The 25,253-nt window shown below is 44.7% G+C and overlaps 1 protein-coding gene across 1 annotated transcript in view; it reads left to right on the top strand.

The window, feature by feature from the left end:
- Positions 1-25,253, top strand: part of MYO1E (myosin IE) — a 240,413-nt gene that overhangs the window by 181,007 nt on the left and 34,153 nt on the right. Inside the window, exons 18-22 of the mRNA XM_050796778.1 lie at positions 6,038-6,136; positions 16,175-16,319; positions 20,483-20,597; positions 20,808-20,977; positions 22,687-22,832. Coding sequence (XP_050652735.1) covers positions 6,038-6,136; positions 16,175-16,319; positions 20,483-20,597; positions 20,808-20,977; positions 22,687-22,832 — 675 coding nt within the window. The remainder of the gene's footprint in view (positions 1-6,037; positions 6,137-16,174; positions 16,320-20,482; positions 20,598-20,807; positions 20,978-22,686; positions 22,833-25,253) is intronic.

Here is a 25,253-nt window from a genome sequence, read left to right as displayed (position 1 = left end):
AGAGGCCTGATCCCACTGTCCATAGAAGCATGGGAAGGAGGGCTGGAGAGATGCTTAAACTACAGAGAGGACCCCAGCCATCGTCACCTAATATCAGTCCCAGGATGGGAGCCTACTGGAATTGCTACCTCTTGTCTTCTCTCTTGGAGAAAAGAAGATAGGCTCTTTTAGGTGTCAAGTGAAGATCTCCAGGTTTAGGTTCCATGGGAAGACCAGGACTAAAATTCCTAGCTGCCAATTACCTCCTGCAAGGGATAGGTGTGGCCATTTTCCATCCTGCCCGCAAGATCCTAAACCATGGCAGACAGATGATACCTGATCCTTTAGAGGAAGAAACAGATCCATAGTAAGAAAAACACATAGGTCAAACATTTACTGTCTGAAAGTTCATTTTATTTAATACTGAATACTTCAGGGTGCAGTCTAAGTCTTTTCTCTCCTCTGAAGAAGCCAGGCTGCGTGGATGTAGGAGCTGCCATGTTTTCAATCCACAACGTTTCTGAATAATCTCATCCATAGATGCATATTCTTAAGGATTTTTTTTTTTTTTTGAGTCAGAGTCTTGTTGTGTCGCCCAGACTGGAGTGCAGTGTCATGATCTTGGCTCACTGCAACCTCTGCCTCCCGGGTTCAAGCGATTCTCCCGCCTCAGCCTCTTGAGTAGCTGGGATTACAGGTGCCACCACTACGCCCGGCTACTTTTTGTATTTTTAGTAGAGATGGGGTTTCACCATCTTGACCAGGCTGGTCTTGAACTCCTGACCTCATGAGCCACCCTCCTCAGCCTCCCAAAGTACTGGGATTACAGGCGTGAGCTCCCACCCCTGGCCCCTTAAGGCATCTTTTCCATTCAATCTCTGAAATTTTTCAATTTAATGTAGTCAGATTCCTTCTATAATATTGTCCATTAATGATATTCAGGCCCTGATGAGGAGCTCATACTTTCTAAAGTGACCAACTCTTCTTTGGTCAATTCTTACTTTAGGAGGCTGTACAGTCCTTCTCTAGTTCACTTTGAAAACATGCCATAAGAATCATTCTCGGCCGGGCGCAGTGGTTCATACCCGTAATCCCAGCACTTTGGGAGGCCGAGGCAGGCGGATCGCAAGGTCAGGAGATTGAGACCATCCTGGGTAACATGGTGAAACCCGTCTCTGATAAAAATACAAAAAGAAATTAGCTGGGCTTGGTGGCGGGTGCCTGTAGTCCCAGCTACTCAGGAGGCTGAGGCAGGAGAATGGCATGAATCCAGGAGGTGGAGCTTGCAGTGAGCCAAGATCGCACCACTGCACTCCAGCCTGGGTGACAGAGCGAGACTCCATCTGAAAAAAAAATAATAATAATAATTCTCGTCACTTTGCCACTGGACAGCTTTTCTGTTAGTTCGAGGTGACCATCGTGTTTCCTTTGAATCTTCTCTTCTGCAGGTTAATCCCTCTCAGTTCCCTCAACAGTTTCTCTGGGACATGAAATGTAAGCATTCCCCATCTGATCCCTTCTCTTGGATGTACTTAGTTTGGCCTCTGCTTTTGTGAAATGTGTAGTTCAGTTTCTCCTTTCAGACTAAGAGGGTAGCAGCATTGTCATCTCTTCCCGTCTAAAAATGTATTATGCTTATACCCAGGAGTTTTAGGCTGCAGTGAGCCATGATTGAGCCACTACACTCCAGCCCAGGTGATAGAGACCCCAAGTCAATCAATCAATCAGTCAATCAATCAAATAGAAAACATCTTGTTTTGCCCTCTTACGTTGGTTCCCAAACTTGAGCCTGCCTCAGAATCCCCAGGAGGCCTTGTTAAAGCTGAGATTTCTGGGCTCCATCCCGAGTTTCTGATGCAGTGAGTCTGAAGTGGGGCCCGTGCGTGTACATCTTAAAAATCTTGCAGGTGGTGCTGGTGATGATGGCCCAGGCATTGCACTTGGAGAATCACTGATCTAGAGCAAAGAACTAGACTGGGATTTGCAAGACCTGTGTCCTGGTACTGACATATCACTAAGTTGTTAGAGTGAGACTCTTCATCTCCTTAGCCCTCAGTTCCTTCCTTCTAAGAGGGTCCATCTAGAATAGGATCTCCTTCCGTCTGACAGAATGAAGGCTTCCAGACAGTGGCTGTCAGTCTGCCTCTGTCTCTGTCACTTTTACACTCACCTCTCACACATACCCACACGTGCACATCCCACCCACGCATACATCCACATGTACACACACACACACACAATAGAACAGTGATATTAAATCAATACTCCAATATGATTACTCCAATCGAATCTTTAGTCAACCTTAGAAATACATTATGAGAGTCTTGGAAGCAGAGGTATTGCCAAAGGGGGTCTTAACCCACCTTCCCCCATTTCAACCTCTATCCACCTGTCCTTCCCAGCAAATACTCTTAAATGAAAACATCTCACTTGCCCTACAAATGCAGTACCTCCCCTAGCACACCATCCTGTACCCCACGTAGATAGTTCTGCTGAAAGCACCTCTAAAATAGAAATTTTTCAATAGCTGCTTGGAAGTTCACCAACGCTGATGCTGCCTTCTTGTAAAAATCCACCTTGATTCATTGGAATATCAGAAAATGGAGAAATTAAATGAGTGGTACATTTTATTCAGTAAATCCTCATAGGATAAGGATGGTATTTTCTCTTTTCTTTTTTTTTTTTTTTTTAATGATTCCCCTTCTTTGAATTGCAGCAAAAAATTTTATGACATGCATTCAGATAAACTGGTTTTAAGAAGTTCAAGGTACTAGTCGGTCGAGCATTGATTTATAATTCCAGTAAGATCGCTTTCTGGGATTCCACCCTTAATCCCGGTTTGGGTTTATTGTGTAACAGATGGTTTCACTCCATCAGTGAGTCAGGAGCGTTGGGGTCCGTGAAAGGGCAGTGTGCTTCACTGGCCAGGATTACACACCCAGTTGAAGCTCCTGGTGAAGAGGGTTACTCATCCCACAAGTTTATGGGGTATGGGGTTTTTCTTTTCCTGTTGCAAATGTGTTTTTGTTTGGGTTCTGGCAAGGTTGCTTGCCCTGGATTCTGAATTGCTGCCTTGCAGAGTTCTCTAGCCCTGATCAATTTGAGTAAACGGCCAGGGACAGTCTTGGAAAAAGACTCTCTCTGCAAGACGGAGTTGGCATAGCCTAGGGAACAACCGGGCACTGTCTGGCCGGTGACTGCTGAGGAGGTGACAGTGCTCCAGGAATATGCAAAAATCAACTTGTGTCCCTTTGGTGACCCCAAATTTTAAACATTACAGGACTTGCTAGACTGATTTCTACAAGAAAATTTCTTGATGGTGGAAGCTGTAATGAATGAAACAATGTTTTAACATGAGGAATACTCCTTCCTATGTGATTCATGGGAAAGGAACGTTTCTGCTTGAATTAATGGGTGATGCATTCCTGCCTCGAAAGCCTGGCGTGAAGCCAGTATTTATGAAAAGTACTTTGAAATGAGCAGAACCTTTAAATGAACAGCTCCATGCATTTTTCTCACTAGAGAAAAGGCCAGTGGCGAGTTTTAGATTTGGAGGATGAGAGAAAGGAAAATTAATTATTTTTAATTTAATTACCTTTTTAATTGACATATTTCTCTCTCTCTCTCTCTCTCTCTCTCTCTCTCTCTGTCTCTGTCTGACTTATATGGGCAAAGGTGGATATTTAGTACAGACGGGGTTTCACTGTGTTGGCCAGGCTGGTCTCGAACTTCTGACCTCATGATCCACCATCTCGGCCTCCCAAAGTGCTGGGATTACAAGCGTGAGCCACTGCGCCCGGCTTAACTCTTTGCGCATAGAGGCTTTTTAAAAGTTAATAATCTTAGAGGAATCAGCATTTCTGGCTCTTGGCTCTGTAAGACCCATCAAACTGGAGACTCTTAAACACCGCTCCCATTGTGACCTCATCCTTCCAATCAGCCAAGGCTGCACCCCCAGTGTGAGCTTCATCTGTACCCCTCCTCCTGTCCCACAGCACCCCGCCACTGGCCTTTCCTATCCTTGTGCCTTTGCTTTCACAGCCCTCTGCCTTGTCCTCTGCACCTCGTGGATTCAACTGACCCCTCCAGGCCCAGGCACATCACAGTGCTCCTGAGAACCCCCATACTGTGAAAAATCCATTTCCTTCTCTATTCTCCTTTCCTGGTTTACATATTGTAGCTGGGAATGGATGAGAATAATAACAGCTTTACTTCGCTCATGCTACGAACTAAGTGCTTTCCATAGAAAGTACTCATCTAGAAAAAAAGAATTTATGCCACCATTCCCGTTTTTACAGAAGAGGAAACTGAGAGACACAGAGAAGTTGCATCATGGCAGGGCCAGTGGCACAGCAGGAATGCAGCGCCAGAGGCTCCTAACCACTGTGCTGCCTGTGTGGGCTCCAGCAGGAATCACAGCATTGTCCTTTTTTGGTGACCCTACCATGTTGCAATAGGGACTGTGTGTGACTGGCCCACTGCAGACATCTGCAAGTATGAGGCTTACTTGGAAGTGGTGGTTTCTGTAAGAGCCTTACTGGGGAGACGGCTGTCGGGAACCTGCGTGACATCGGAATGAGGATGCTTCTGATGGCCTTTTCAGCTCCGCAGCTCCTGAAGGCCCATTTTGCTGAGTGCGTTAGCCCCACTGTCAGCACAGATAACCCCAGATGTACCAAACAGGGAGCGCGAGGAGTTACCTCCCTACTGCAGCACAATCCTGACATTCCGTCTTCAAAAGAGAGAGACTTTACTTTTTATGTCTAATTTGCCTCAATATACCATGTTTTCAAGTGTCTGTGTTCAGCCAGCTTGCATAGCACGCAGCCCAGGCCCAATTTAACTTCCCAGAGTGGATGATCTGAAGCAAGTGTTCAGGATCTGTCGGCATCCAGAACACCGTGTTTCCCAGCCAGTGGTGGGTTTTCATAAGGCACATGTCCGTGCTCCACCCTAGACCCAGCAGGCCTACTAAAACAGCAACCCCAAGGTGTGGGGCATGGGCCATAGGTCTGGTATGAAAATCCTCATGTGTGAGAATATTAACCTAATAGTTCTTTATGTCTATTTTTTCAAAAGAGATTGCTAGATTTTTACTAATAAGAAACCAGGATGGGCCAGGTGTGGTGGATCACCTGAGGCCAAGAGTTCAAGACCAGTCTGGCCAACATAGCGAAACTCCATCTCTACTAAAAAATACAAAAAATTAGCCAGGCATGATGGCACACACCTGTAATCCCAGCTACTCGAGAGACTGAGGCAGGAGAATCTCTTGAACCCATGAGGCAGAGGTTGCAGTGAGCCGAGATTGTGCCACTGCACTCCAGCCCAGATGACAAAGCGAGACTCTGTCTCAAAAGAAAGAGAGAGAGAGAGAGAGAAAGACAGAGAAAGAAAAGAAGGAAGCTCTAGCATCATTTAATTCAAAAGTTAAAAGTTCTTTCCTTTAGCCTTCTGATAAACCAATATTTTTGTTCATACTCTAGATGATAGTTAGATGGGTCTTTGTGTTACTGTTATTCTTTGAAACAGATATGTAATACCCTGTTGTTTAATGACTATATTTTATTTATTTATTTATTTTTTGAGATGGAGTCTCACTCTGTCATACAGGCTGGAGTGCAGTGGTGTGATCTCGGCTCACTGCAGCCTCTGCCTCCCAGGTTCAAGTGATTTTCCTGCCTCAGCCTCCCGAGTAGCTGAGACTACAGGTGCACACCACCACGCCCGGCTAATTTTTGTATTTTCAGTAGAGATAACGTTTCACCATGTTGGCCAGGCTGGTCTTGAACTCCTGACCTCAGGTGATACACCTTCCTCAGCCTCCCAAAGTGCTGGGATTACAGGTGTGAGCCACCGTGCCTGGCCTAATTGCTGTATTTCAATATTTTTAAATTAGCATTATGTCATCTGAGAGGTTAGCTCAGTGTTTGAATGCTATAAATTGTAGTCTTTTGAATATGTTTCCCTACAGCTTGGAACTGGGGGTTTGGCTGGTGAGAACACGGGTGAAAGGATTATCCAGTAACGTCCAGGCCCCATTTTCTCCTTTGCACAGGGTAAAGCATCAAGTCGAATATCTGGGTCTGAAAGAGAACATTCGAGTGAGAAGAGCTGGTTATGCCTATCGGCGCATTTTCCAAAAATTCCTACAGAGGTAATGAACTAGTGACTCTGGCCTTTTTTAAAACAGGTTTATTGAGCTATAATTCAAATCTATACAATTCACCCCCTTCAAGTGTATGAGTCAGTGGCTTTTAACATATTCACAGAGTTGTGCAACTATCACCACAGTTAACTTTAGGACATTTTCTTACCCTGAAAAGAAGTCATGCTTCCCTTTGTTGTCAACCCCCAATTTTCCCCTTGCCACGGGCCCAGCCAGTCACTTATCTACCTTCTGTCTACAGATTTGCTTATGCTGGGCTTTTCATAGCAATGGAATCATGTATGTGTCCTCTGTGACTGGCTTCTCTCGCTGAACATAAGATTCATCCATGATGTTGCCCTTAAACACCTCCTTCCTGTTAATTGCAGAATAGTAATCCATTGTATGGATATAGCGCAGTTTACTTATTCATTCATCAGTTGATAAACGTCAATTGTTTCCACTTCTTGGCCATTATGAATAATGCTGCTATGAAAATCTGTGTACAAGTTTCTATGCGGTCATATTTCATTTATTTTGGGTGTATGCTTAAAAGTGCAGTTGCGGCCGGGCACGGTGGCTCACACCTGTAATCCCAGCACTTTGGGAGGCCCAGGCAGACGGACCACGAGGTCAGGAGATTGAGATCATCCTGGCTAACATGGTGAAATCCCGTCTCTAGGCCGCGCGCGGTGGCTCAAGCCTGTAATCCCAGCACTTTGGGAGGCCGAGACGGGCAGATCACGAGGTCAGGAGATCGAGACCATCCTGGCTAACACAGTGAAACCCCGTCTCTACTAAAAAAACACAAAAAACTAGCCGGGCGAGGTGGCGGGCGCCTGTAGTCCCAGCTACTCAGGAGGCTGAGACAGGAGAAGGGCGTAAACCCGGGAGGCGGAGCTTGCAGTGAGCTGAGATCCAGCCACTGCACTCCAGCCTGGGCGACAGAGCGAGACTCCGTCTCAAAACAAAACAAAACAAAACAAAACAAAAAGTGCAATTGCTTGGTCATATGGTAATTCTGCATTTAACCTTTGAGAGGAACTGCCTGATTGTTTTCTGAAGTGACTGCACCATTTTACATTTTATACCACTAGCAGTATTTGAGGCTTCCAATTTATCTAAATCCTTGCCAACATAAGTTATTTTCTAACCATCCTAGTGAGTGTGGAGTGGTATTTCATGGTGGTTTTGATTTGCATTTCCCAGATTGCAAATTATATTGAGGATTTTTTCCTGTGCCTATTAGCTATTTGTATTTCCTCTTTGGAGAAATGTCTGTTAGGCCCTTTGCAATTTTTTAATTGGGTGTTTTGTCTTTTTATTATTGCATTGTAGTAACAATTCTTTTACTGTTATTTCTTGTAGAATAAATCAATAGCCATAACTATTCATTAGGCTGTCTGTTTAGTGTAACACATAAGTTCAGGAATTCTTGATAATTATGCTACAGGAAGGGTGGAGGTTTAACTTGACTGAACAAATTAACAGTATGAGACAATTTCAGGAAAATATTTAACCCACTTAAGACAATAAGCTTAAAATATTTAACCTCAAAAATCTTGTACAATCCATGTATAAATTTAAACTTGTTTTTATATATCCCTTAACATGTATTTGGCAGGACCCGTACTTAAATTGTTCTTATTTTGTGTTGTTTGTAAAAGGATAAAATGTAGTACCCCTAAAATGTGACATCACTCTAACTTCTCTAATGATTCTGTGGCGTTCCACCATATTTCAACATCTATTTAATTTCCTTTAAGGAATAGGGAAACAAAAAAGAAGCAAGACAAATTTAGTGTTTTATTTATTTATTTAGAGAAAAGGTCTTGCTCCATTACTCAGGAGTGCAGTGGTGCAACCATAACTCACTGCATCCTTGAACTCCTGGACTCAAGCCATTTTCTACCACCTCAGTCTCCATGTAGTTAGTACTGCAGGCATGCGTCACTACGCCCAGATGACTTTTTACTTTTCATAAAGACAGGGTCTCACTATGTTGTCCCGGCTGCTCTCAAGTGATCCTCCCACCTCAACCTCCCAAAGTGTAGGGATCATCATCATGAGTGACCACACCGGGCCAAATTGAGCATTTGAGTCAGAAACAGTTACATCTTCCTGATATATTATGCAGGAGCTGGATATAATGGGTTTTTTTTGTTTGTCTGTTTTAATTCAGATTGTATATAACAAAGAACTAGTAGACTGAAGAAGAGGTTAATTACTGTCTTTGGAATCTAGTATTTCTCATAAGACAGTTCTTATTTAGGGCTGTTGTTTCTTGTGCTATGAGATTAGGACAGTTGACTCACCATATAGAGGTTATAAAAAAGGGCTAATCATTTCGTATAATAAAGCCTCAGAAACTCAGTCCCCCACATTTGAGTTTCCTAATAATTTTGGAGGTGAGTTAGACTAGGAACAAGGTTCATCCTCTTTGTTCTCTGAATTGAAGACGGCAGTACACCTATAGTGTAAGCAGGACTACGTGAAAGAAATATTTAGGAAGTTGAGAAAATATATTTGTAAGCTTTTGCATCACCATAGCACCATCCATTTGCTGACAAACAACTGAGATGTTAGTTATGAGACTTCCTTAAACAGATCGGTAACACTAGCTTAGAAGAGAGTTTCTCAGCCTGAGACACTGACATTTTAGGCTGGAAGATTCTTTGCTGCCGAGTCTTTCCTGTCTATCGTGGGATGTTTAGCAGCCTTCTTGGCCTCCACCCACTAGATGCCAGTAGTGTACTTTCCTCTGAGTTGTGGCATCCAATAGTGTATCCAGACATTGACTGATGTTCCCCCTACAGGGCGCAGTCAGTTGAGGAAGTTTGGCTTAGATCATCATTTTTTTTAATTTTTTTTTTTTTTTTTTCTTAGAGATAAAGTCTCCCTTGGTTGCCCAGGCTGATCTTGAACTCTTGGGCTCAAGCAGTCCTCCTGCCTTAGCCTCCCAAAGTGCTGGGATTACAGGCGTGAGCTACCATGCCCAGCCCCAGAATACCCTTTTATAATTAAGAGGGACCGGGCTCAGTGGCTCACGCCTATAATCCCAGCACTTTGGGAGGCTAAGGTGGGCATATCACCTGAGGTCAGGAGTTTGAGACCAGCCTGGCCAACTGGTGAAACTTGTCTCTACTAAAAATACAAAAATTAGCCAGGTGCAGTGGCACGCATCTGTAATCCCATCTACTTGGGAGGCTGAGGCATGAGAATCACTCGAACCAGGGGGGCGGAGGTTGCAGCGAGCTGGGATGGCGCTGTTGCACTCCAGCCTGGGCGACAGAGCAAGACTCCATCTCAAAAAAAAATTCCACACAGCAAAGGAAACAATCAACAAAATGAAGAGACAACCCACGAAATGGGAGAAAATATTTGCAAACCATCCATCTGACAAGGGATTAATAACCAGAATATAGAAGGAGCTCAAACAACTTTGTGGGAAAAAAAATCTAATAATCCAATCGAAAAAATGAGCAAACGATCTCAATAGATATTTCTCAAAAAAAGACATGCTGATGGCAAACAGACATATGAAACAGTGTTCAATATCACTGGTCATCAGAGAAATGGCAAAGTAAAACTACAATGAGATGTCTCACCCCAATTAAAGTGGCTTTTACCCAAAAGACAGGCAATAACAAATGCTGGCGAGAATGTGGAGAAAGGGAACCATCCTACGCTGTTGGTGGGAATGTAAATTAGTATAACTACTATGGGGAACAGTTTAGAAGTTCCTCCAAAAACTAAAAATAGAGCTACCATATGATCCAGCAATCCCACTCCTAGGTACAGAGCCAAAAGAAAGGAAATCAGGATGTGAAAGAGATACCTTCACTCCTATGTTTATGGCAGCACTATTCAGGATTTGGAAGCAATCTGCATCCATCAACAGACAAAAGGATAAAGAAAATGTGATACAAGCTGGATGCGGTGGCTCACGCCTGTGATCTCAGCATTTTGGGAGGTCATGGTGGGCAGACCACTTGAGATCAGGAGTTTGAGATCAGCCTGGCCAACATGGTGAAACCCTGTCTCTACTAAAAATACAAAAATTAGCCTAGTGTGGTGGCCCATGCATGTAATGCCAGCTACCCGGGAGGCTGAGGTGGGAAAATTTCCTGAACCCAGGAAGCAAAGGCTGCAATGAGCCAAGATTGTGCCACTGTACTACATACAGCCTGGGTGATGGAGCAAGACCCGGTCTCAAAAAAATAAAAAAGAAGAAGAAGAAGAAGAAAAGAAAATGTGATACACATAGACAGTGGAGTACTATTCAGGAATAAAAAATAATGAGATCCAGGCCAGGTGTGGTGGCTCCCGCCTGTAATCCCAGCACTTTGGGAGGCCAAGGTGTGTGGATCACTTGAGGTTGGGAGTTTGAGACCAGCCTGGCCAACATGGTGAAACCTCCTCTACTAAAAATACAAAAATTAGCCAGGTGTGGTGGTGCACACCTGTAATTCCAGCTACTCAAGAGGCTGAGGTGGAAGGATTGCTGGAACCCAAGGCGGAGTTTGCAGTGAGCTGAGATTACGCCACTGCCCTCAAACCTGGGTGACAGAGCGAGATTCCATCTCAAAAAAAAAATGAGATCCTGCCATTTGCAACAACACGATGGAACTGGAGATCATTATGTTAAGTGAAACAAGCCAGGCACAAAAAGACACACATCACATGTTCTCACTTATTTGTGGGAGCTAAAAATTAAAGTAATTGAGCTCATCAAGATAAAGAATAAAATGATGGTTACCAGAGGCTGGGAAGGGTAGTGGGGGGAGGGGAAGGGAAGTGGAGATGGTTAATGCATACAAAAAAATAGAAAGAATGAATAAGACCTAGTGTTTGCTAGCACAAGTGGGTGACTATAGTCAAAAATAATTTAATTGTACATTTTAAAACAACTGAAAGAGTACAACTGAATTTCATGTAATACAAAGAAGAAATGTTTGAGGAGATGGGCACGCCATTTTCCATGATGTGATTATTACACATTGCATACCTGTATCAAAATATCTCATGCAATAAGTAAAAAAGAAAAAAAAAAAACTCATGCAACCCATAAATATATATACCCACTGTGTATCCACAAAAATAAACAACTCATCAGTCCAGGTGCAGTGGCTCATGCCTGTAATTCCAGAACATTGGGAGGCTAAGGCAGGAGGATTACTTGAGCCCAGGACGTCAAGGCTACAGTGAGTTAGCCTGGGTGACAGAGCAAAACCGTGTCTCAAGAAAACAAGAAAAGAGAAACCTGATCAGACCTTTTTTAATCTATTCTTTTTTTTTTTTTTGAGAAACCAGTTCTGAAAGACCTCCTTCCTTCTACCTTGTTTTAAAAACCAACCAACCAACCAACCAAACTGACTTCTATAAGTAATGCTGGGAGTGCTGCCATCTCAGGAGACCAGGAAGTCTGTGCACACTTTTTACCATCTAAGGCCGGACACCCCAACTCCCGGCCGGGGACCAGTACTGGTCTGTGGCCTGTTAGGAACTGGCCCATACAGCAGGAGGTGAGCAGCAGGCCAGCGAGCATTACCGCCTGAGCCCCACCTCCTGTCAGATCAGTGGCGGCATTAGATTCTCACAGGAGCACAAACCCTATTGTAAACTGCACATGCGAGGGATCTGGGTTGTGCGCTCCTTTTGAGAATCTTAATGCCTGATGACCTGAGGTGGAACAGTGTCATCCCAAAACCACCCCCACAACCCCGTCCATAGAAAAATTATCTTCCATGAATCCTGGTGCCACAAAAGGTTGGCTGGTCTAAGGGATCCTGTGCTACGTGCATGAGCTGTGAACTGACTCTGTTGATTTTCCGGATCTGTCCCGAGTGCCATGCTAGCTTCATGGTTCCATGCATGGTACTTTACGCTGTGCCTCATTCTGAGTAGGCATTTTGTGAAATTTCTTATGCATTTTATGTTGAGGAACTTTCACTGAAATGCTTGTATCCTTGGATGTCTCCCTTCTTAGCTCCCCTGCTGTAAGCTTTTCCTTTCAGAAGAGACACATAGCCTTGTGTCTATTGTCAAAAAGTAGCCTCTTTTATTGTTGTCATACTTTTCTTGGTTTGAGAATACTGGGGCCGGGCAAGGTGCCTCACGCCTGTAATCCCAGTCCTTTGGGAGGCCGCAGTGGGCAGATCACCTCAGGTCAGGAGTTCAAGACCAGCCTGACCAACATGGTGAAACTCCGCCTCTACTAAAAATACAAAAATTAGCCAGGCACGGTGCCGGGTGCCTGTAGTCCCAGCTACTCAGAAGGCTGAGGCAGCAGAATCTCTTGGATCCAGGAGGCGCAGTGAACCGAGGCTACACCATTGCACTCCAGCCTGGGTGACAAGAGTGAAACTCCGTCTCAAAAAAAAAATTACTGGGAGGATAAAGTTTGGAAGGAAATAATTTTTCCATAAAAAGGACATTTTCAGTCCCCCACACTATATTTCAAAACTGTTATTGAAGCAGTCCACTCAAAAGTGGCTTGAAGTCCTAATATATGAATGGGCAGGGGTATTTCTCTGGAAAGAACACCATTTTCCATAAGACTCTTGAGTCTGGGATCTTGGTCATGCAGAATTCATCCAGAGTCCACCGCCGACTCTCTCATCCTGTGATGGTCTACAGGTAGTTGAACCATCTCATATAACTTTATTTTTTCCAAAGGTGAGAGGAAAGGCTTTGTTCATAAAATTGCTTTCTAGGTGTCCACAGAAAGGCTGCCAAATGAGAAACAGAAAGTAAAAGCCTGAAGAGAAAGGATATGTTAATACCCAGCACAATTATCCACATATGCATGTATTATACACCCTCCCTAGAAAGGAAGTTCACAGGCCTAAACAGAGCCATGGCTCAGAGACTACCCAGAGCGTAGTGTTGGCTTAGGAAATACTCTATGTGTTTAGTGTGTGTTATTTTCCTCTCTGGAAAATCCTTTATATTTATCAAAACCATCCCTCTTGACTGAATATTGGAGAGCAAAAATCAAAAGATGCCTTAATTCCCCCATGGGTGGGCCCCATGCTCTTAGAGTAAGTCCTGTGCTACTTGAAACAGTAGCAGGAGGCACCCGTTTACACCGTCTCCCCACTATAACTTTTATGCCTTTATAAAGTGTTAAAAAAAAAAAAAAAAACTGTTAGAAATAGCAGCCATGTTGCGTCTTAGAAAATGAGTTTTCCAGAAAACACCTGTCTGAGCTAGGCAATGTGTGTTTCTTTCTGTGGTTGGCAGCAATAAGCCCAAATATGGATTCTGATGCGTAGGAGGAAGAATGTGGTAGAAACATAACAGATTTGCAAAGTTTATCTTGTAGCATGATTTACGCTTCCTCACAAGCATGCTTCCTCTGACTTTGACCTAGCCTCTCAGAATGTGGGGATGATAAAGGCATGCCTCGTCAGCAAAGGCATTCCACGTCATGGGCAAGAGAGGAGAAAGAATAGGAAGCCCAGGAAAGCACAGAGTGGTAGAGAGTGTCCTTGGAGGTCAGAAACAGCCTTAATCTCAAGTGCCAGCAGCTGGGAGTCCCTGGGGTCCGAGCTGCATTTCCTCTGAGAAGGAAACCTGGGATCAGTGATCCAAGAGATAACAAGAGCCGGGAAGAGATTCCAGGCAGAAAGAGGAGCCGGCACAAAGGCCTTGAGAAGAAATATTAGCATATTTGAGTCTTAAACTGAAAATGTGTGATGAAAGGAATGTAAGCTATTATTGCCATCTGTCCAAAATTATCACAGGTACCAATTAGGCAGGGGCACCATTGCCCTGTGTAACCTGCTCCCACGAGTATTATCCTAGAGAAAGACAGTGGCATGTGTCCTTGGTAGGACGACATGTATAGTTGGTTCATGCCCTGGTCTCCAGTGCGATACCAAAGGATGGGGTCAGGATGTATCAGGCTTCATGGAAGCAAAGGAAGCCCCAGGCAATTCCCATGTATTGCCAAGACCCTCACCAGTGGAGGCCTTGTCAGGATAAGGGAGAGAAAGTCTCTGCAAGGTTCATTACGGTAAAAACAAAACAAAACAAAAAACGCAGCATTAATTTTGTAGGAAAAAATGTGAATTGCCATAAAGATCCATTTCCAGTTGCACAATAAATATACTTCAGTTTATAATTTTAGGTTAGATCAAGCCAAGCAAAACTGTACTCTTAGAAACTTGTCACCTTGAAAGTCTGTAGTCTTTTCCTTCTCACTTCTATCCTCCTTGAACTTTCTGCCTCACCCAATTAGATTCCCAGCACCTACTCATTTTCACTAACTCCCCCAATCACATCTAGAAAGGTTCTGCTATTAGTCATTTATGTGTAGCTTAATTTGTTTTGATTAATGTCATTATACCATATATGAAAGTTATTCATGCTAATGTGTGACTTCCACTCGGCATTTTCATTTTTAAGCTTTTTATCTCTAATTAGGGAATAGGAGGATTTACCTCTCCAGAAAGTTTATGATATTATCAGGCAAGATGCAGACATTTGAGAGGAGCAGAGAAGGCTCCTAAAATCACCTTAGTCCCAACCAGCTGGCCCTGTGGGAGCCCTGGATCCTAAAGGCAGGGCCACTCAAGGTTCCCTTCTCCCTTGGCTGTCATAAATCAGTCTAATCCTGATAGTAGTTTCTGGGAATAAAGGAGGGCCCTGGCTTCGCTCAAGGCCTGGGGACCTAGTGCCTGGGCCCTGGATGTGCTCGCACGTGGGCCACGCCCTCCAACTTCACACCCACGCATGCCCATGATGATTCTGTCCATGTTTGACAAACTGTAATGTGCTTGTCTCTCCTTGATTATATCAGCCTCTGACAAAATAGGCATGTATAGTAGACTGGATAATCTTAAAAAAAAAAAACTTAAATGTGAACCAGTCCATGGCTTTTTTGCAGTGTCATAATGAAAGAGACAGACAGGGATTCAAATCCCATCTCTGACACTTACTAGCTAAGTAGCCTTGGGCAAGTCATAATTTGCCTCTGTCTCTTACTCTGCAAAATGGAAAACCAACCTGATCAGGTTGCTATAGGAATGAGGAGATCGTACATCAAAAGCTTCGGTCACAGCACCTCATGCAGAGAGAGCACCCATCTGCATTAGCCAGGAGTGTTCATTATGACTGCTGTGTGCCAGGCATGGTTTAAGGCTCTGGATGTACAGGAGGAGCCACACAGATGTGGCATCCAGTCTCCTGGAGCGCTCACCTTCATGCGGGAGGCATAAATTAACCAAATAAACCCCAACATGAATATAACTACAAATCAGAGTACATGCTCTGAAGGAAAAATATTACTTGCTATGAGAGAAACTAACAAGGGAGCAGTTTTTGATTTTTTGTCCAAGAAGGCCTATCTGGGAGTATCACTGAAGGTGAGACACCCAAGGGGGAGCCAGCCGAGTGATGAGTTTGGGGAGCAGCACACCAGTAGAGGGAAGAGCAAGGGCAGAGGCTCCGAGGAAGGAAAGGGCATGGTGGGCATGAAGAAGAGGCCATTCTTGAAGAAATGCAGCAAGCCAAAGTGAGAGTGAAGAGGCAAGGTTGAAGAACAGCCAAGGACCAGCTCCCAAGGGCCTCATGACCCAGATGCATAGAATTTCAAAGGTGAAAGTTGATATACCATTGTTATAATAGCTGCTTAGCAGGAGCTTTGTAAAACTCTTTGCGTCGTTAAATGCCCTGAAGAAATAGGGAGATTATTATTGAGACAAGACCATTTGATTTTGCCTAGAGAGCACCCCTGGTGACCTTCCACAATGCTATTTTTAGACAGTGGTAGAAAGAGTCCGCAGGTTTTCACCAGGGTGTTGACAAGGGAATGCTGGGAAAGGGAAGCAGCGGGAGGCAGCTCTGGAACAGGCATCCCAGACTGGGGATTTTTGCAGTCATGGCGGTCCATGCCTGAGCCTTCGAACAGCTGGTAAATAGATGATCAGTAACTTTGCAGCACTGGGCACCTTCAGAGCGGAGCTCTTGCTGCCTTGCTCAGGTAGAAAGCCAGTGTGGTCCCACCCAAGTCTGATTCTCTTCTCCCCAATGTCCCCACAGGTATGCCATTCTGACCAAAGCCACCTGGCCCTCTTGGCAGGGAGATGAGAAGCAAGGCGTCCTGCACCTGCTGCAGTCGGTCAACATGGACAGCGACCAGTTCCAGCTGGGGAGGAGTAAAGTGTTCATCAAAGCCCCCGAGTCTGTGAGTGCTTGGCTGGCTCTCCACTCTCTTCCCTCTTGCAGGGCCCCCGCCAGCCCTGCTCCACCCCTTGCCTGGCTTCTTTTTCTCATTCTTCACTTCACGCCATCAATGCTGTCTCCTCAAAGAAGCCTTCCCTCCCTTCCCGGTCTAAGTGGGTCCTTCCCTAAACACGTGCTCTCCGTAGCCCATCACCGCCCCGTTCATTTCCTGCAGAGCACTGAGCAGGTAGAAAAAGGGGCGTCAGAGAGTGGCTCCTTCCTCGCTGACTGTCTCGCTGCTCCCTAGCTGCTACACTCCTTGAGGGCAGGGACTCTTTGTTCCATATGTCTCTATATACCCAAAGTCTCACACAGAAAATGCTCAATAGTAACTTAGTCTCTAAGAGTATCTAAGCTAAAGAGGGACTCCACTGTCCCACCCATGATTAGTTGACACCAAGTCAGTTACACATAGGCTCAGGATTCCTCCTGGAAGGTGCCGCAGAGTGCCGGGTGGGAATTCCTAGGATTGTACCTAGAAGGCCTTGCGGGAGCCTAGAAAGGACCGTGAGGGGGAAAATAGGTGGGAGGAGAAATTTCTGGTTTAGAGAACACAGTACTTACCAGTAAGGCATTCATAATACACATTCACACTTCACAGACAGACCGCTACAGCTGCGTTTACAGACACTTCTTGCTTTCCTGATGAGAATGTGCTCAGTGAGCCCCATGCATGCCCACAGGAAGTTCTGTTCAGTTCTTCTGCCCAGTTTGCTCCAGGGCTGTAGAATAAAGACATTCATTCCTTTTGAAGCTGGAGAAACTGCTGGAACCAAGGTTCAGCATCATTGTTTCTCGAGGCTCCCTTAACCATCACAAGACCCCGTTTCGAGAGTCAGTGATGAACTTGGCAGAAATCAGTCATGAGACCAAGGGGAAATCGTATGGGGACTCACAGTAAAAGGGAAGCATTTGATGTCAGGCACATCCCAGTCTTGCCGTTAGTTTTCTTCTCCTCTAGGGTGAGCCCATAGCCACTGTTATGCCTGCCTCGTAGGATCAGCCCGAGACGCAGGAATGATAATGGCTATAACTGAATGGCTTTGTGAGACATCGAGATTATTAAATAAATAAGTGGCACACAGAGATGGAAGCCATTTATGAAACGTTTGTGGTAGCATTTTTCTACTTTGAGTTATTTGTAGCTTCACAAGAATTTTCATTTCCAAATATAAAGTGAAAATGTTGTGTCATTCGCCATTAAGCAACCCACAGAACAGTTCCTGTTCTTTCTAAAATGGGATGGAGTGATTTATCGGTACAATTGAGAACTCCTTGTTTCCTACCCGCTTTTACTTTTCAACTTGTGAGATTTTCATATATAATTAAAACAGCCTCAATATTTGTAATACTATTTTTTCTGATTCAGTTGCGTTGGAGGGGGTTATATTCAAAATCAAGATTTATTTTTGGCTGTCCTTTTCCTTGCCTTACACTCAATTGTGTTATTACCATTACTTGACTCTCCTTTCCCCCATCTTTGACATGTGCACTCACACACGCACACCATCACCTCTGCTCTCTCCCCTGCCCCAAACGCATACATCCCCATCTAGCCCTGACATGCAAATACTTTCACAAAAGTTGGTTTTTAAAATCTGGCTGGGCACAGTGGCTCATGCCTGTAATCTCAACACGTTGGGAGGCTGAGTTGGGAAGATGACTTGAGGCCAGGAGTTCAAGACTGGGCAAGTCAGTTAGACCTCATCTCTACAAAAAAATTTAAAATTAGCTGGGTGTGGTGGTACGCGCCTGTTGTCCTAGCTACTCAGGAGGCTGAGGTCAGAGGATCACTTGAGCCCAGGAGTTCAAGGTTACAGTGTGCTATGATTGTACCACTGCAGTCCAGCCTGGGCAACAGATCAAGAAAGACCTTTTCTCTTAAAAAAAAAAAAAAAAAAAAAAAAAAAACAGGAAAAGGAAAAAGAAAAAAAGAAAAACTACCATGTGGTTTTACCTTAATAGTAAATGTGCTGAATATACAAAATTACCTATTTGCTTTAACAACCCCCATCATGGCTGGGCGCGGTGGCTTACGCCTGTAATCCCAGCACTTTGGGAGGCTGAGGCGGGCGAATCAAGAGGTCAGGAGATCAAGACCATCCTGGCTAACACGGTGAAACCCTGTCTCTACTGAAAATACAAAAAAAATTAGCCGGGTGTGGAGGCGGGTGCCTGTAGTCCCAGCTACTCGGGAGGCTGAGGCAGGAGAATGGGGCTTGAACCCGGGAGGCGGAGCTTGCAGTGAGCCGAGATTGCACCACTGGACTCCAGCCTGGGCAACAGAGCGAGACTCTGTCTCAAAAAAAAAAAAAAAAAAAAAAAAACAAAACCCACATCAGACACCATGGGGTTTGTTTTTGTTTTGTGTTACATGTATCCATGTCTTTTGGCTTTTCTCATTCAGGGTTGTTTTGTGTGTTTTTCTGTTGTTGTTATTGTTTGGTTTGGTTTGGTTTTTATTCTCTCCTCATCTATGTTATCAAGGTTTTTTTTCTTGAACCTCCCTAATTTCTAACCCCCTGGACTTTTAAAAAGAAATCTAAAATCCAGCGAATCTTTGAGATAGTCTCTAGGAAGTTGGGAATCGTTTGCCTCTTCATCTTTTCTGAGTCACAAGTGTATTTTCTGTGATACGCCCAAAATAGTTCTGGGAAAGAAGAAGGAAAAGAGACTTACTCAGAAACCCAATACACAAGATAAGAAATATCAATGGATATTCTTACAACAGGCAACTAACTACAGGGCTCAGATTTTAAACTCTCTGTCCAGTTGCTAATCTGTGCATTCCACTTGGGGTTTAGAAATCTGTCCTTATGTCCATTGTATACGGCACTGAAGCCGGGGGAATTACGTGGCCCCTCCCCTGGTGTCTGGAGTTTGGGTTGTTGTTTCTGCACAGATGGAGCTATGAGAAGGAGAGAAGTTGAGTGGCAGGAGAGGATAGGTCTGGCTCCCAAGCATATACCCGGCTAAACAGAGACAACAAATCAAGCCCAGCTGCCTTCAAACCACACTGGCTTGTTTACTTCTGGAACATTTTTGCAATGACTATTCATCATCTTTACTTTGGATTCTTATTGGTTGATTTTCTTTTTTTCCTAGAGAGTCATGGAAGCCACTCTCAAGGTAGATGAAAAGGTTTCCTACCATTTTACAAGTGTATCAAATGCAGGTTTACAGAGAAAGCTTTGCATGTCTAAATGAGGAGCCTGGCAGAGCCTGAAAGACCTAGGTTCACTTTCTAGCCCCACCCAGTCTTAGTTCCAGTTTTCTCATCTGTAAAACGGAGATGACAGAGTATGTGGCTCATGTAGCTGTGATGTTGAATGAAACTGCGTGGAAATCATCTGGGTAACTTCTGCCCCACAGTGGGCACTTGGCTCACTACAGCTGTTTGTTGTCGCCTTTATTATTCCAAAGCCTGGTTGAGGTGCAGCCTCAGCATTCATTGGTAAAATGGCCCGACTCTCAAGACCTGGCAGAGGCTGATGTGGCCCCTAAACAGCTCCAGCCCTCCTGGGCAAATCCAAGTCCTAACTAGCACACCTCAAGTCCAGCTCCAATCACTGTGGTTATTATCCTCGCTCGGCTGCTCCGTGGTGAATCCTGAGACAGGAAGTCTGTATTTTCTTGGAACTGAAAGTAGAGCAGCCCTCCTTCCACAGCAGCACAAGCCCTGCTCCTGCAGAAACTGGAAAATTCTGTTTAGAGGCTGCATGCCGAAATGCCGCACCAAACAACAGCAACAGCTCCACCTACTCACTTGATCTGGCTTCCTAATAATATCTTTGGATGAAGGTGGGGGATAAGTGGAGAAGCGCTGAATCGCTCATTTGATTCTCACAGAGACTGTAGCAAGGCAGGGCAAGGTCCAACTGAATACACTCAAATTCTCCTATTTCCCATTGTTTTCCATTAAAAGAAAAAAGGTATAGGTCATTTTATAGTGGGAGATAAAAAACATGCCACAGTAAGCATTTCGCGTATTTGTTCATGAATCAGAGAAGTTGCTTCCTGTGCATGTCATTGTCTAAACTGAGTGTCCCTGGAATGACAAGAAAAGTAGTGTTCAGGGATTGGGGCTTGGGGCTTGGCTCACATTTGTCTTCTCTCCATTCACAGCTATTTCTTTTAGAAGAGATGAGAGAGAGAAAGTATGATGGATATGCTCGAGTGATACAGAAATCATGGAGGAAATTTGTGGCCCGGAAGAAATATGTTCAAATGAGAGAAGAAGGTATTTTAGCAATTTTGTTTCATTCATTTTAACAAATCTGAAGAGTAAATTTGAGCTTAAGTGAAGTTCTAAGTTCCATTTTATTTTGCATATAATGTCATGCTACAAATATTGCATCATTTAGAGTTTATTTGTATATTTTCACAGTATTTTCCTCCTTTTTCTGACTGACTTATCCTTCTTCCATCTTAACCCTCTTGGGAATTGTAGCCTCAGACATCTTACTGAACAAGAAGGAGAGAAGGAGAAACAGTATTAACAGGAACTTTATAGGGGATTACATTGGGATGGAAGAGCACCCAGAACTCCAGCAGTTCGTGGGCAAGAGGGAGAAGATTGATTTTGCAGACACAGTCACCAAGTACGACAGGAGGTTCAAGGTACGTGCTGACTGTCCGCCTCTGAGATCACCAGATTCCTTACTTTTTTAAAAAAATAACTTGTTATTTTGCTTTTGTTGTTACCAAAGCAGAACATGGTCATTGTAGAAAAATTTAGAAAAAATATAAACCAAAAGAAAAATCAGTACCTATGCCCAGAAACAATCACTGTTAACATTCTGTGTATATCTATATCTTTCAGAATGTTTTTATGAAAACATACATTTGTGTGTTTAGTTTTACAAAACTGAGATACATGTTGCATGCTGTTTTATGTCCTGAGGTAGTTTTTTATTTGTTTGTTTGTTTAAATAATGCCAGGGAGAATTTTCAATAGTAATACAGGGAACAATATAAGTTATTTTACATGGCTGCATAGTATTCCATTTTACAGATGCCTTATTATTTTTAACCAATTTCTCATGAGTCTATTTTTAGTGAGTTTTTCTTTTTTACTATCATAACTTCAATGAGCATCTTTTCACACATCTTTGTGTATCTATCTCTCCCCAAATATTTTTAGAAGAAACTGATAGGAGTGAAATCGTTGAATCAAAGGATTGAGAATATCAAGTAATATTGCAGAGTATCCTCACCCATTTTCCCAAAGTGGCTGATAAGTAAGGCTTCTCTAGCCACAGGAGGAACAGCTGATTTTTCACCTCCTCCCTTAGATACCTTTTGATAAAGTCTTGGTCCTAATAGACAAATTTGAAGTTTCAGAAGCTCATGGACCCATTAAGAGCTTTTGGTTTTTTGGCAGGGATGGGGAGGTCAAAAAAAAAAAATGTAATGAAGTAAACAACAGAAGCACGATGTTATTTTCCTAAAACCAAACCATTTCTTGCAACCTGTGCATGGCCCCAGCTGCTGTGATGGCAGCTCTGGGTTCACACGGGTCCTTAGCTCTTGCAGCGGTACTCGTTATAAAGTGGTTACCCACAAATTCCCGAGTAGATTTATATTAGATTATTGAGAATTATCATTCAAATGACAATATATCAGTATTTTAAAAAAAAATTTTATGAACTCCCAAGAAAACACATGCAGACACCGCCGCCTGTTTAGAAACATGCTGTAGTGCATCCTTGGTAAGCTCGCCACAGCTGTTGGTGACTTCCCCTTTACACCTGCTGTCCTGATGCATCAGGTGACTCCATGTGAGTTTGCCAGTTTCTAAGTCAAAAAGGGTGAAGTCATTTTTTACATGTCATCTTAATAATCACAAATAATGCCATCTTTTCCCGTCGTGGGCCCGGTCATGTGATGAAAGGAACAGCCGTCCCAACAGTAGTGAAGATTGACTGTCCAAGGCCGCTTCCCACTGTCCTGGTAACAGCGGTCCACCGTGTGAATGGTTGTCATCACATTGACCGTGTCTGTCCACCTTTTTTTGAGACGGAGTCTTGCTCCGTCACCCAGGCTGGAGTGCAATGGCGCAACCTCGGCTCACTGCAACCTCCACCTCCCAGGTTAAAATGATTCTCCTGCCTCAGCCTCCCAAGTAGCTGGGATTATAGGCACCCACCCCCACACCCAGCTAATTTTTGTATTTTCAGTAGAGACGGGGTTTCACCATGTTGGTCAGGCTAGTCTCAAACTCCTGATCTCAGGTGATCCACCCGCCTCGGCCTCCCAAAGTGCTGGGATTACAGGTGTGAGCCACCGTGCCTGGCCTGTCCAGCTTCTTAAAGCTCCTCTCCTTACAGGGTGTAAAGCGAGACCTGCTTCTTACCCCAAAGTGCTTGTACTTAATCGGACGAGAAAAGGTCAAACAGGGCCCAGACAAGGGCCTGGTGAAAGAAGTCCTGAAGCGGAAAATCGAGATAGAACGGATCTTGTCTGTGTCCCTCAGGTGAGTGACTGGAGGCGCAGAGGCAGGACTGCCCCATCTCGCCTCAGCATCACTGTCTGCTGTTCCAGACAGCCAGGAGGAAGGCCGGGCGGGGCTCCCCTGCGGTCAGAATCATGATCAAGAGAATGGAATTTTCCTTGGTCCCAAAGGGAAGACTCCCTAGTCTCAGCGAGTCTTGATATGTCAGGAAGAAGGTACCAAGAACAGATTGCCTCCGGACAGCTCCCCTAATCAGGGGGACCCAGATCTATTGTAACCATAACATGTTAGAAATGAACCCAGTATATGGAGCACCTCAGAGAAGAATTTCTCTTGTTGCAATGGAGCCAAGGGTTCAGAGCTCTGTCCCCCAACCCACCTCACCCAGGTTGGAAGCCTCACCCATTTCCCTGAGCAGAGGGTCCTGGAAGGGAAGTTTCTTTGGGACTTCCTTAGGGAGTGCAAGTTGGTCTCCATTCTCTGTAGTCCTGGAGTCATCGCGAGATGCTCTCTTTGCTCCAGTTCTCAGGCAGTGGGGAGTGGTGTTTGCTTCCGCAAGGCCTCAGGCAGGGCCCTTGCTCTTCTCGGCAGCACCTTGGCTTCCTTTCGGCAGAAGGGCTCCTCTGTCAGCTGTCGGAGCATCTCCTCCGTCACTGGGACCTAGGCTAGGAGTTGTTAGCATGGGAGGTTTTCCCATGCTAAGAAGTCCTCCCATGCTAAGAACTCCTAGACTAGGAGTCATCCCATGCTAAGTCCTCCCGAAGTCCTCCCATGGTAAGAACTCCTAGACCAAGTTCCGCTGACAGAGGAAATCCTCGCAATCCATGAAAGCTAAGAATGGAAGAAAGGCCTCCTCGAGCCCCATAGCTTCCTCCAAGAATCATGTCCCTGGGCCTCTGAGGCTAACACTACTTTAGTCAGGAAAAGCTTTGGGTCTTTGCATTAGAGACGTTCTGCTCTCACATGAACATGGAATTGGGACGCCTCTCAAACTCTTACTCCACACAGAAGACAAAACTGCTGCGCTCAGGAAAAAGCAGGGGTTTGATGTGCTCAGGCGTCTGACCTACCGAGCTGGAAATCCTAGCTCCAGTCTGATAATCCAAAGCAGATTTCTTGTTGCGTCTATTCTTGCCTGTGTCTCTGTGGTTTCTGATTCTATCTGTTCCTAATTTCCCTGGATAAAGGCCAGGCGGTGGAGGGCAGTTAAGTATGTCAAACATGCCAACTCAGGATGTGGTAAAGTTGCTAAGCAGATGAGTCCACAGTGTCCATTTTGCAGCCCCTCCTCAGGTAGGTTTCAAGGCCATTGGTTTTTTTTTTTAAAAAAAGCTCTAGGCGCTGACTGGTTTTCAGAAGGTCTTCCTGAACATTCAGCTCACTGGCTGGGTCCCAACCTGAGCGGGGCAGTGGCTGCTGGCCACACTCTTCCTAGCTAGCTGGGCCCTGAGGTTGCCCTGGGAACCCAACAGGAAGCTCCTTGCTTGTCATCGCAGGGGGACCTGCCACGCCTGGACTAAGCCGGGTTGGCCACAACGTGCTTGGCAGGCACCCTAGGTGAAGGTCAGGGAACCACAGCTCTAGGGCACGTGTAGTCACTGTGCTGAGAGTGACTTTCTGTGTTATTGCCCGGGTCTGTCTTCAGTCCCTCAGACCCCTGGTGGAGAGCTCATGACTGGGACCATAAATTATCCTCATTGAGCTACATTTGTGTGGTTCTTTTGTTTTGTTTTGTTTTGTTTAGACAGAGTCTCGCTCTGTCACCCAGGCTGGAGTGCAGTGGCGCGATCTCAGCTCACTGCAACTTCTGCCTCCTGGGTCCAAGTGATTCTCCTGCCTCAGGCTCCAGAGTATCTGGGATTACAGGCGTTGGCCACCACCCCTGGCTAATGTTTGTATTTTTAGTAGAGACAAGGTTTCACCATGTTGGCCAGGCTAGTCTCGAACTCCTGACTTCAAGCGATCCACCCACCTTGGCCTCCCCAAGTGCTGGGATTAGAGGTGTGAGCCACCGTGCCTGGCCTTGAGCTACACTTGTATCAAGCACTTTGACACTTACTATCTTATCGGTAAGTCCTTGAGAGGGTCATCAAGCAGGGACTGTAGGGACTGTTCACACTCAAATTTCTTCCTTTTATTTCGTTTTTTGTTTGTTGTCTTCTTTTACAGCCTCTGGGGATATAATCTCTTATGGTAACACCAGCTGCTTTTTCTTCTTCCTCCTCAGTATTCATCGTCTGGAAGGTTCCTTTCTTGTGGTCTTTCCTTTTTAGAGGCTGTAGTAAAATGAGGTACTTAGCCTAAAAGTTTTTCTGATTCTAAGGAAAATAAAAGAAAGTGTGAGTCATTTGAACTTGTGATGTCTGCGTATTGCAGTCACTGAACCTCACACTTGCCAAGATGAGTAACAGTGTTCCCTCATTTCTTTATACTTGAGTTAGG

This window comes from Macaca thibetana, chromosome 7, assembly GCF_024542745.1.
Source record: "Macaca thibetana thibetana isolate TM-01 chromosome 7, ASM2454274v1, whole genome shotgun sequence".
Lineage (NCBI taxonomy): Eukaryota > Metazoa > Chordata > Mammalia > Primates > Cercopithecidae > Macaca > Macaca thibetana.
This window is presented reverse-complemented; position numbering and strand designations above follow the sequence as displayed.